General features: G+C 43.9%; 1 protein-coding gene across 9 annotated transcripts in view; it reads right to left on the reverse strand.

Annotated features, from left to right (window-relative positions):
• PPP4R1 (protein phosphatase 4 regulatory subunit 1) overlaps positions 1 to 12,831 on the reverse strand; it is an 86,279-nt gene extending 73,448 nt beyond the window's left edge. For 2 of the 9 annotated variants that reach the window (XM_045007337.1, XM_045007335.1), the window contains exons 1-2: positions 12,668 to 12,831; positions 12,390 to 12,434 (exon numbers count right to left, since the gene is read on the reverse strand). In XM_045007337.1, the coding sequence (XP_044863272.1) occupies positions 12,390 to 12,434; positions 12,668 to 12,674 (52 nt within the window). In that variant the 5' untranslated portion in view covers positions 12,675 to 12,831. The other 7 variants (XM_045007343.1, XM_045007344.1, XM_045007341.1 and 4 more) reach the window with 7 other exon arrangements.
• Between the last annotated feature and the right edge of the window lie 674 nt (positions 12,832 to 13,505).

Below are 13,505 nucleotides of genomic sequence, written 5' to 3' on the forward strand. Positions count from 1 at the left end.
ACTCTACGTTACAAAATACCTTCTCATAAAGATTCAGAGAGCACACTGTATAGTGGTAACTCAGTAACCAGAAGGCAGGTGTTCCAGGGTGTGCAATGTCTTTCTAATTTCCAAAGTTATGCAACATATAACAGTAAAGTATATCAGGACTTCTGACAATGTTATTTGAAACTAACCTTTACATCTGTCATTTTCCATTCTGTATCCCAATAGCATTCTCATGTCTACTGTGCCGTTACAAAATAACTTATCACCATATTTAAATTATAGGGAGATCTTGTTTGTTAAGCAGACTGTTGTTATATATAAAGACAGATATAAATATATACACTGTATGTATAGCTCTCTCACATAATACACCTAAGAAACCAATTTCACCTCCTGGCCAGCCTGATCCAGATGCCTTTCATTGTTTTAGATGCTGGTCCCATTACCAAAATGGGCAAGAGGATTTTCTAGGAAACACATGAATTTTCCACCAAATTAGACTACAGTAGAACAAAATGAAAGGCAAATGCAACCTCAGTTCCTGTTGTTGATGTTAATATTGGCAGTAAGTTAAGAATATGATTGTGATTGCTTTATAATTTTACTCAGCAAAATTACAAAATAAAAGGGACCATAAAAGGAATCACTTATAAACAATCTTGAATAAATTCCAAACCAGCTATTACCATGTTATCCTGACCCAAAAGCTCAAGACTAAACACAACCAGCTACTTCTTTTGTAGGTTTTTAAAATTCAAATACACATTTTATTCATTTTTTTAAATAATGAAGTTACAAATGTAAATGTAGTCATTAGGCATGCTAACGGAATTGTGACATCCTCTTACCAAATATCATTGAGGAAACAAGGGGGCTACTTGAGATCCACTAAGCAGTGGGAATAGATACAGCTACAAAATAAAAAGTATGCACATCATGAGGAAACAAAAGCCACATAGAAAACAAAGGGAAAATTTCTCTCTTATGCGGTTCTCTGGTTATTAATATGGACAAGTTCAGATTGAATCTGGTACCTGAACACAGATGAATTAAGGTATAATTTGGTTCAAAGCAAATTGAGGCAGAAGGGAAGCATATCAAGTGGCAACCTGCTGATTTATTTACTTTGTATTCTGTCTGGTGACTTCCTTCCTTCCTATCTAGATTTTTATGCCACATCCATCAACAGGATTTTTTTTTCCTTCTTTTCTTCCTCCCTCCTTCCCAAATGATTTTATGTATCTAGAGAACCTGGATGAAGAACAGCTGACTAAAAGCTTAAACCAGGCAAGACTGAGGTGATGCTAGCAGGAAGAGCAAAGCATTTTAAAGATCTTCCCTCCTCTACTACCTCCCCCACTGTCAACGACAACATCCCTCCAATTATGGAGCCAGTCTGCAGCCTTGGATCATTTTCTTCCAATGCCTCTCTGCTACAAGATACTCAAAAAGCCATAGCAGCAGAAAAAAAAAAATCCATCTGCAACTGACCAGAAGACTGCACAGGATCCAATCAGATATAGACCTGCCACAGTAATCAATGCATTCCTGGTCTTTATATCTAGGAACAGAGTCACACCCTACAAAATACAGCTGCCCGTCTGCTTTGCAACACAAATGACTATGAAAATATCACCTCAGTGCTCCTGATGCCCCAAATAATCAAGTTCAAAATCTTTATCTGGATATTCAAAGTCCTCCAAGGGACTGCTAGCTAGTTTGAAGATCACTCCTTCTTGCAACCATGATATCCTATATTCTGTTGGAAGAGTAAGGGCTTATCTGCACTTGAAAAGCTACAGCAGCACAGATCTAGCATTGGAGCTGTGCTGCTATAATGCTTCAGCATAGACACTACCTACACCAACAGGAAGGGTTCTCCCATCAGCATAGGTAATCCACTTCTCTGAGGCAGTAGCTAGGTCGACAGAGGAATTCTTCCATTGGCCTAGCGCTGTCTACACTGGGGTTAGGTTGGCTTAACTATCTCACTCAGGGGTTTGGAATTTTCATACCCCTGAGCATCTAGGGTGACCAGACAGCAAATGTGAAAAATTGGGACGGGGGTGGGGGGGGGGGGGGTAATAGGAGCCTACATAAGAAAAAGACCCAAAAATTGGGACTGTCCCTATAAAATCGGGACATCTGGTCACCCTGTGAGCAATGCGGCTGGGCCAATCTAAGTTTAGTGTAGATCAGGCCTAAAAACTGACCAATAGGATGAGGCTTGTGAATGCATGAACTGCCACTGGAGCTGAATTTAGCCTACAGTATTAATTCTTACAAAAGATAGAAGTGGTCAAGGCCATCACCACTTTCAGAATTAAATGCAGAACTCAATTCTTTGATTTACCTCTACCTTTATAAGGTTTCCCCCGTAACCCCATTCTCTCACACACACACAAACAAACAGCCGTATAAACTAAAGAAGTTACCTATCCTAGAGCCTGGAGAGGAAGCAAAATACTATTATTTCTATTTTTAAATATGTGGGAGATGCTTGCATACTATAGTGACAGGGACCACAAAAGCACCTAAATGGATACATTTACCAGGGGAAGACAGTCACGTGTTACCCAATAATTACTATTCCAAACAATCTGGAATATCTTCCATATAGAAATTCATGGTGTTAATGGTGACATTGTTTTAGTATCAGACCTTACCATATCTGCTAAGCCTGAAGGTCCAAAGATCTGGAGATTTTATGCAAATTATGGTATATCTTAACTGAGTAATAATGAATTTATATTACTCCATTTGCTTTTATTTAAAATGAAAGGAAAAAAACAAAACAAAACAAAAAAAAGCCCACACACATTGACCACTTTTCAGCCCTCACCACTGTATTAGCTGTTCTGCTACAGAGACAGCCGTGCTATAAAAGTCAGTAAAAAAATATGTACAAGATATTTTGGTGCCTATTTTGGCCTAGTGAAATTGAAGCATAAACATGAAGTTAAACACTTGAGCCTAAGGTTTCAGAGTAGCAGCCATGTTACCCAAAAAGAACAGAAGTACTTGTGGCACCTTAGAGACTAACTAATTTATTTGAGCATAAGCTTTCATGGGCTACAGCCCACTTCATCAGATGCACAGAATGGAACATATAGTAAGAAGATATATACACACATACAGAAAACATGAAAAGGTGAAAGTTGCCATACCAACACTAAGAGGCTAATTAATGAAGATGAGCTATTAGCAGGACAAAAAAGACTTTCATAGTGATAATCAAGATGGCCCATTTCAGACAGTTGACAAGAAGGTGTGAGGATACTTAACATCAGGAAATAAGATTCAATTTGTGTAATGACCCAGCCACTCCCAGTCTCTATTCAAGCACAAGTTAACGGTATCTAGTTTGCAAATTAATTCCAGTTCAGCAGTGTCTTGCTGGACTCTGTTTTTGAAGCTTTTCTGTTGCAAAACTGCCACCTTTCAGTCTGTTACTGAGTGACCAGAGAGGTTGAAGTGTTCTACTGGTTTTTTAATGTTATGATTCCTGATGTCAGATTTGTGTCCATTTATTCTTTTCCGTAAAGTCTATCCGGTTTGGCCAATGTACATGGCAGAGGGGAATTGCTGGCACATAGAATCACAGAATATCAGGGTTGGAAGGGACCTCAAGGGGTCATCTAGTCCAACCCGCTGCTCAAAGCGGGACCAAACCCCAGACAAATTTTTGCCCCAGATCCCTAAATGGCCCCCTCAAGGATTGAACTCACAACCCTGCGTTTAGCAGGTCAATGCTCAAACCACTGAGCAATCTCCCCCTCCCCCAATGGCACACATCACATTGGTAAAAGTGTAGGTAAACGAGCCCCTGATGGCATGGCTGATGTGATTAGGTCCTATGATGGTGTTACTTGAATAGATATGTGGACAGAATGGGCATCGGGCTTTGCTGCAAGGATAGGTTCCTGGGTTCGTGTTTTTGTTGTGTGGTATGTGGTTGCTGGTGAGTATTTGCTTCAGGTTGGTGGGCTGTCTCTAAGCGAGGACTGGTCTGTCTCCCAAGATCTGTGAGAGTGAGGGATCGTCTTTCAGGATAGGTTGTAGATCTTTGATGATGCGCTGGAGAGGTTTTAGTTGGGCGCTGAAGGTGACGGCTAGTGGCGTTCTGTTATTTTCTTTGTTGGGCCTGTCCTGTAGTAGGTGACTTCTGGGTACTCTTCTGGCTCTGTCAATCTGTTTTTTCACTTCAGCAGGTGGGTATTGTAGTTTTAAGAATGCTTGATAGAGATTCTGTAGGTGTTTGTCTCTGTCTGAGGGACTGGAGCAAATGCGGTTGTATCTTAGAGCTTGGCTGTAGACAATGGATCATGTGGTATGTCCTGGATGGAAGCTGGAGGCATGTAAGTATGTATAGCGGTCAGTAAGTTGGTGGTGTTTATGTGACCATCGTTTATTAACACAGTAGTATCCAGGAAATGGACCGCTTGTGTGGACTGGTCCAGGCTGAGGTTGATGGTGGGATGGAAATTATTGAAGTCATGGTGGAATTCTTCAAGGGCTTCTTTTCCATGGATCCAGATGATGAAGATGTCATCAATGTAGCGCAAGTAGAGTAGGGATGTTAAGGGACAAGAGCTAAGGAGGGAAAATGCTCTAAGCGTTCCCTCTAAGCTACGTGGTTGCATGGCCACCCAAGAGTCAATTAGTACAGCTGCGCACATCCACTGACTTGTGTTCAGGTGCCCCCGCTGTTCTGTAGCCACATTACTCCTGCCCTCTGTCTTGAAGCCCCTGGTTAGCTGCTCCCAGGACCCACCTGCTTGCTGTGCAGAGCCAAGGAGGGGGTTGATATCAGGGAGTCTCTCCCCCCTCGCCCATGTACCCCATCGCTGCAGAGCAGGGGAGGGGAGACTGGGCTCAAGAGCAGAATGGAGCAGCTGAAGTAGCCTTCAGACCGATGAGTGCTTCTCTGCTTAAAGAGACAGCGCAGTCTCTCATACACTTTCCCAGAAGCCAGTACACACACACAGTCTCTCTGTCTGTCTCTCACATACACCTCCCAACACATACTTTTGTTACTGTTGTTGCTGTTACTTCTTGGTACTTCCTGCAATGCATATATATTCTCTGTAATATTATTCTTTCAAAATACTGTTGTTTTAGTTTTTTGACTGATCTATGCATTTCATAATTTTATTTCTCTCTTTATGCTTAAATTCAATTCTTTGAGTAGTGAATTCTAAAATGCCTTCCCTGTCCTGGCTGGAGTAATTATCCTTATAATCATATATATATATACACACACACACACACGCACGCACACGCACACACATAAAACCTCTTTCTCTCTTTTTTGTTTCTACTGGTGGCACACATCTGGACATTACCTTGATATTGGTGCACATAACAAAATTCATTCCACACATAAATGGAAAAAACCTTAAGGGAACATTGGCACTGTCCCACCCCAACCACAAAAAAAAAAAAACAACCAACACCCCACCGATGTTAACACCATTCATGTTACACACCCCGAAGTAGCCCCACACAGCAGAAAAACCCTGAAATTCCTGGTTCCTTTGGAGTGACACACTCTCTTTGGGAGCTGCAACTCACAAGGCCCTGCTGTGCCACTAGCCATATGTTGCTGCTGTTGCTTCTCCCCACAGCTCTTACAAAGTCCCCGCTGCACACAGAGAAAGTGAGGTGTGTTATCCCAGCATCCTGTAGTCTCTACTTTTGCTTACTGACAAAGTGGAGGTGAAACATTCTAGCCACACACACTCACCAGTTCCCGTATGACAAGTCTCCCCTCACCCTTATCTGCCTCTTTGTCTCTCTTTCCCCTGCTTCTCCTTTTGAGCATTTTCCCTTTCCCATAACCAAGGGGCGGTCAGCAGCAGCAGAAAATAAGAGAAGAGAGAGAGAAGGAGCCAGTGCCCTCAACTCAGGGGTACTCAGCAGAGTCAAGGTGGGCATAGTGGTAAAAAGCAGATTTGCTTAATGCTGTGGGGCTTGGCATCAGCAGCAGGGAAGGGGTGGAGGCTGGAAAATAATCTCCTCTTTGACCCCCTGCTGTGGGGGTTGTAGCATCTGTGTGAAGGACCAGGAAGGGACCTCATCTGCCTGGGTCATACCAAGCATGAGCTATCCCTCTCCCCAGAGCTCCTCCTTACTATGGGTCTCAGCCCTGGACTGAAGCAACTCAGTTGAGACCATAAAGACTAGAAGTGTATGAAAAAGCACCTCAGTCTTATTTGCTGGTGAGCCTCCCACTTCTCAGAATATTCAGGCATGCACTCAGGAGCCCCAGAGATGGCAGCCAAAAAAAATCAGAAAACCAAGCAGGTCTGGTCCAAGGAAAACTGGAGACTTAATAAGTATGCCTTCTGAGCGCTAAAAACCAAACATATTACCAAACGAGCATGACATCCCTACAAAGCAGTAGCTATAATCACAGCAGCATCGTGATACTAGCTCTGAGTACTACCTTTAGTCGGCAACAATGCTAGCACAAACCACTAGCAACATGTTCAAAACAGAGCATGTACTACTGTCATGCTACCAGAATGACTAGTAACGTAAACCGTGCCTGGCACTCTCTGTTGTTCTCACTTTGAGGGCTGAGTTAGTAGGAACTTTGGTGGCATCAGTGGTTAGTGCTGCAACCACTAGTTAGTGCTACATGTCTAGTGGCAGGGGAAGAGCTTGAGTCCTACCTGTACTGAAATTAAACTAAAAAAAATTCAATTTCCTGACTCCCTGCACACAAACAGCTGCTAAAAGCATCACAGGACTCAAGGACTCCTAGTTAACTCTTCCCCTGCAGTGAAACTAATATGGAAGAGCCAAGAGGCCCCAGTGCAAGCAGGTCCGACTGATACCTACTCCCTCTGGTACACATTGTAAGGGTGAACTCCAATGACTTACCCACATTTAGTGCTTGTATCATGCCAGTTTATAGTGCATATGTGACAGCAGTGCTGAAAGCTGATATCATATTGTTATTATGATTTCACACTCAGGATTCTAATTATGCATCTTTTCAGAACACACGCAAACATCATGGGCATTGGAATGAACTAGAAAAAGTTGGCATCATGACAATTTTGATTACAGCTTCTTGTACTGACATGTGAAGCCTTTGGATGTGTGCACTGGAAAAAAAATTGCTTAAGGATGATCTTACAGCAGTGGTGGGCAACCTGCGGCCCACAGCCTGTGCCGCTTCCCAAAGCTCCCATTGGCCAGGAACAGCGAACCGCAACCACTGGTAGCTGTGGGCAGCAGTGCAAATGTAAACAAACTGTCTGGCGGCCCATCAGCAGATTACCCTGACGGGCCGCATACGGCCCACCACTGTTTTACAGGCTTTTCAGCTACTGGGAGGAGTATTTAAATGCATTTAAATTTACTTCTTATCATTTATGTTATTTGCTTGCTTTTCAGTACTCTGCTTAGTGCCATTGTCCAAGCTAGTCTATTTGAATTTCCAAAACACAAATCAAACATTAATTTAAATTAAAGTCAAATTATTTCCACTGAATTTTGTTTTCCGTGATTGTGCCAGATGCTGGCTTGAAAACCAAAGAGATGGCAGTATTCCACTTATCTAATAGACACACGCAATACAAGTTGCACCAGTGGAAACAAGCCCTTCCAATATATCACCAACCTGATCTGAAGTGACAACTACTATTCAGTCTCCATCCGCATAGTTGCCAAGTGGCCCAAAGACATCAGTTAGTCCAAGCTGTGATGTGGATACCCATTTACTTGAAACAAAACTAGAAGTACTAACTTAGGGTATGTCTACACTTAAACCACCACTGTGGTGCAGTTACACCTGTGCTGCTGTAGCACTTCAGCATAGCACTACTTACACCAACGAGAGGAGTGCGCCCATCAGCATAAATAATCCAACTCCCCAGGAAGCACTAGGTAGGTCAATGGAAGAATTCTTTCATTGACCTAGCACCATCTATGCAGGGGTTAGGTCAGCACAGCTATGTTTCTCAAGTGTGGATTTTTCACACCCTTGACACACAGCTATGTCAATGTAAGTCCCACTATGAAGACAAACCCTTATTTTATATAATAGCCACATGGTAAAACTTTCAGTCACTACTAAGAGAGGCTGGATTCAAACTGGGAACTCAGGGGTGAAAGACTCCATTATCTCATTACTAGTATCTTGAGACACTTTCCTTTCATTTAATTATTTAAAAAAAAAAAAAAAAAAGACATGCAGACAATAGAATCACATTAGATTTTTTTGAATGTAATCCCCCCATGGCCATTCACCACACTCTTAGCTAGTGTTTCTCAACAACAGGTCCCTGAGATTTTCCTGACACAATATAGCAGTGGTTCTCAAACTTTTGTACTGGTGACCCCTTCCACATAGCAAGCCTCTGAGTGCGACCCCCCCCACCTTATAAATTAAAAACATTTTTTATACATTTAACACCATTATAAATGCTGGAGGCAAAGCGGGGTTTCGGGTGGAGCCTGGCAGCTCACAAGCCCCCATGTAATAACCTCGCAACCCCCTGAGGGGTCCCAACCCCCAGTTTGAGAACCCCTGCAATACAGGAAGGCAGCAAGTCAGTCCTTGGTATCAAACAGGTTGAGAAACACTGCTCTAAACCTACAATGTAGGCCTAATCTATTTGGCTGTATATTTTTAATGAAGTGTGCTCTTACAAGACTACCAGTTTTCTCTTTCACCTCTTAAACAAGATTCCACTGTATTTTTCCCCATGTCTATATAGCAAAAAGCACTACACCCATTAATCCAAAAGTAGTTTTGCTAGTCTCGTTTAAAGTACTAGAAACATTTCCTTTGACTTATATGTCCATCAATGAATGCCTGGCAGCATCTAATTTTCCCAGTGTCACCTGCTGTTAAAGGCATACTGTCAAGTCTGATAAATCAAAAACAAAATACTTTTAAAATCTGATATTTAACAGGAATATTATCTGATGCTCAGGTATGATGACATAGGGAAAACACAAACTGCCTAGTGACATGCAACACCTTGATTAAGTGGATATTTTAAAATATTTAATTATGGGTATGTTTTTAATCCCTCCAGAACAAGCTGGAAAAAAAGACTATAGCATATATCCTCTACAAAACTATTACTTTAAAGATATTCTGATTTTTGGCTTACTGTATCTGACAGTGTCTTAACACTGTGGAATTTAATTTAACTCCCCCTTCCCCACCAGCTTTCTCCTGCTGTTTTGTAACAGGACTAATAAGAAGTATTTGTTACTTACCTTAAATATATCTACTTTTAATTCCATAATCAATTTACTTATCCATATTCAGTGCAAAGTTATAGTACATTCTCTTTTCTTAAAAAAAAAAAAGTAAACTTTGGAATCATAACATTTCATGCTTGCTGCACATTCTTCTTCCAGTTCACTGAAAGGGCAAAATTGGACCCACTAATGAGCTATGTGATATTAAACTAGTCACCTCCTAATTCACACACGTTCCATCAACACATACTTTCATGTCTCTGAAATCCAACTGAGCTCTTTATATACTCAGATACTCTTCATCACTCCTTTTTTTCTGGTACCATACTTGCCAGCTTTTATAGACAAGTTTTTTTTATTGGTCTAATATCAAAGATTTTTAAAAAGTTTAGGTAGTTTTGTTTTCCAGACACCCAGTTAGTTAAGCTCATTTCAAACATACAGACATTTGTTAGATTGCTATATCCTTTTATGAAAAAAATGTGTTGACCTATAAAGTATACCACAGTTTACTACAGGGATAATACATTAACATTTGTCTTGCTTATTCTTGCAACAATTCAGCATGTCCAAAACAAGACTGTTTTTGACAGAACTACATGGATGCATTCACATAAGCTTTTTATGACCAAGAATGCATGAGTGAATTCTGGGACTTTTCAACCATGTCCCAGACCAGTTCTCAATTTGTTGCTGGAAAGAGGGCCTTGAGTAATTTAAAAATGAGAGCCACTGCACTCTATGATGCTGTTAAGACAATTGTCTGAAGTGGGTCAGCTGTTACAATCATGCCTTTCTGTCTTTTTTTGGATAAACCTTTGTAGATTCCAGTTCACTCACACCTGAGCATAAAACCACATCCCAAGTGTTGCAATTAATTCATAAAATTAAGTTTTGTAAATTGACTGACACAGCTGTTGTTTATGGCTACAAAGCACTACTAGTTCAAAGAATTCTTATCCATGGTTATCTACAATGCCTTTTAACCAAGGTACAGCGCAGAGAGCCGGTGTGTTCCCAGGGTTCCTCTGGTTCATATCAAGGATAATCCCACTACTGAAGTCAACATTACAACTACTGAACCCTACAGAAGTTATAATTGTAAAAAACTTTTACAATCTAATCTAGTCCTCCTGACAACACAGAATTGTTTCCTACATTATGTTGTATAATCTGGTTTAATCCAGTTTCTTGGTTCTTCTCTAAAAATAACTATCTGTTGCTCTCTGATACATCAGAACCTCCCTCTTTCCTAGTACGGTCTTGAATATTTTTATTAATTGTCTGAATATTTCCTTCAGATTTCAAGGACAGCTCTTGTCTGATCTTTGTTTCTTATATCCCCAAGAGTTCTGATACTGTTATTTCTTCTTTTTTAAGGCAAGGCCATGATTTTTCATCTACCTTTGGAAGCATCAGGGTAAAGATTCAAAGTGTGTGTGGTGTGTGAAAGTATATCAATATTCTCCTCTAGCCACCTCTTAAAAGACCTACAATCTCTTTTATCCAACTTTTGTCTTTGCATTCAAGAAACTTACATTTTTAAAGGGAAAAGTAATGTTAAATAATTTTTAAAAATTCCTTAACTATTCACAAAAATATCCCACACAGATTAAAGGGACAGCAATCTGATATCTAGTAATGTTAAACTTAAAAAAAAATAGTTGGTAATAGTTTTTAAGCCTTACAAGAGAGACTAAGCTTATTTTCACCGATCTAGGGACCCAATCCTGAAAGCTGCTCCTCTTGTGTCTGTATGGACTTTACTGAAGTCAGTGGGTCTACTCACAAAGCAGGCTGCAGGATTGAGACCTAAATCTGAAGGACTTGTTAACCATATAACATGCACAGTAGTTTTTCGTTCCCACCTTAGAATTAACTTGGTTTTAATGTTTCCAGCTCTAACCAGAGTTTTCTAATAGTCATGTCCCAATAGTAAAAGCAGCAAAGAGTCCTGTGGCACCTTATAGACTAACAGACGTTTTGGAGCATGAGCTTTCATGGGTGAATACCCACTTCTTCGGATGCATGTCCCAATAGTACTTTCTTACTGTAGATTACTTTTTACATTCCATAGTTCACATGTGCTGAAGACACAACTATTATCATAGACTTCACATCACTGCATTTATTATTGTTTTAAATAAAAACTATGCATACATCCTGTTACTAATGCTGAATTGCACACTGAGGCTTCTTTTATAGTAGCGACACAAGATAAATTCTTTTTCAAACATTAAGATCTTTCCTATCCTTTCTGGGGAGGAAGAGGATTCAAGAAAGAAATGCATGCAAGTTAGTTCATTTTCCATGACTTATATGCAACATCACCACTAAAACAAACTTTTCTAACACTTCCTTTTATGCATCTCTAGCCCCTTATAAAAAGGCCCTCAGTTTCAATAGAGCATCAGTCCTCCGAAATCTTGTTTCTATAGAGCTACAGCCCATCACATAAAAGTGCACTCAAATTCATCACTAAACATATGCACTGAACACAAAAGCTTAAAATTTAGCCATCCAATTCCTATGACACATCAAATCAACTGTACGACAGCCATGTACATAGCACGACAAAAAAACCAAACGACCTTAAAACAAGTGGAAAACAACCTGCCTGCAAGTATTTTCTTAAGATAACCTGCTTTTAAGTTTATTACATAACACGCCAAGAAATCTCAGGCGGCAGCAGCAACAGCCAACTACTGCATTCCCCACAACTCATCAGCTCCTGCTTGTCCCCGTTCCCCCTTTCCCTACCTCCACGCAGACATTATTAGAGGAAAACTTTGGCCGGCCGGCCACACACACACGTGTAGGGACGAAGCAGGAGCAGCTGAGCATGGCCACCTCCTCCTCCTCCCACAATGCAACGTGGGCTTTCACATTTTAAACTATTTCCTCACAGGATCAAGCCCAAGAAGCCGAAAACCCACCGCAAAAAAAAGCTCCCCGCGCCCCAGTATGCGGTGCCACCCCCGGGGCAGACGCTGCTCCTACCCCCGCTTTGCACCCGCGTTTCATTCAAGGCCCCGACACGCCCGGAGCTTCCGGCTACGGCGAGTGTGATGGAACCGCCCCTGGGCTCGCCGCCCCTCAGCCCAGCCCAGCCCAGCCCGCCCGGCCGGGGAGGCGCAGCCCCTGTGTGGGGCGAGGGAGCCGGCGGTACTCACACGCCTCGATCTCCTCCGGCAGGTCCTCCTGGAGCAGCGACAGATCTGGGGGAGAGACACAATGAGACGCACCCGCAGCCTGGACGCGCCCCCCGGCCCCCTCCCCCCTCCATGCGCAGGGGGGCCCCACAGCCGCCCCCTCCCCGCACGCGCAGGGGCCGCTCCCCGCAGCAGGCGGGGCGGGGGGGCGCTGCCCGTGCCCGGGCATAGCTGGGGATGTGGGGGGAGAGGGCGGTGCCAGGGCCTCCCCGGCGCGCGGGAGGGTGGTTGGTACCTACCCGCCATCTTGCCGTAGGCCCCCCGCCCGGTGCTACATGGAAGCCGCCGCGACAGGAGGAGGGGAGGCCCCGTGCGGTCCGGGCCCACGGGCGGCGTCTCCTAGTGTCCCCGAGAGAGACTCGCAGGCAGCGAGCGAGCGAGGGAGGGGTCTGAGCCGGACACGCCGCTCCCGCCTCCGCCAGGGAGAGTCACACAAGCGCGGCCCTCCCCGCCCCTCGCTCCTGACTGACTCACGGAGCCGCCTCTAGGGCAGCGGCCAGGGACCCGCCCGACCCTACAGGGGGCAGCCAGGGCACGCACCCTGCCCCGGCCCTGCCCGCCTGGCGCGGGGAGTGTTTCACACTTGGCCCTGGCTCTGCACTTCCTCTCCAGGCCAACGCCGCCTGGCCCGGGCACTGCGCCCTGGCGCTTCCCTCTGCCCAGCCTGCGCCTGGCGCTTCCTTCCCCCAGCCCTGTGCCCTGGTACTTCCCCCAGACCCCACGCGCTGGGCCCTGGTCCTTCCCCAACGCGCACACTGTGCCTCCTTCCCCCAACCCTGCACACTGCCCCCTGCCCTGGCGCTTCCTTCCGCCAGCCCTGTGCCCTGGTACTTCCCCCAGACCCTGCACACTGGGCCCTGACGCTTCCCCAACCCTGCACACTGCCCTGGCGCTGTGCCTCCTTCTACTCCACCCCACACGCTGCGCCCTGGCACTTCCTTCCCCCAACCCCACATGCTGGGCCCTGTCACTGTGCCCCCTTCTACCAACTCCACACAGTACCGCCGGTGCTGGGCCCTGGCACTTCCAACCCCACACGCTGGGCCCTGGCACTTTCTTATCCCAACCCCACATGCT

Source organism: Mauremys mutica, chromosome 2 (assembly GCF_020497125.1).
Source record: "Mauremys mutica isolate MM-2020 ecotype Southern chromosome 2, ASM2049712v1, whole genome shotgun sequence".
Taxonomy (NCBI): Eukaryota; Metazoa; Chordata; order Testudines; family Geoemydidae; genus Mauremys; species Mauremys mutica.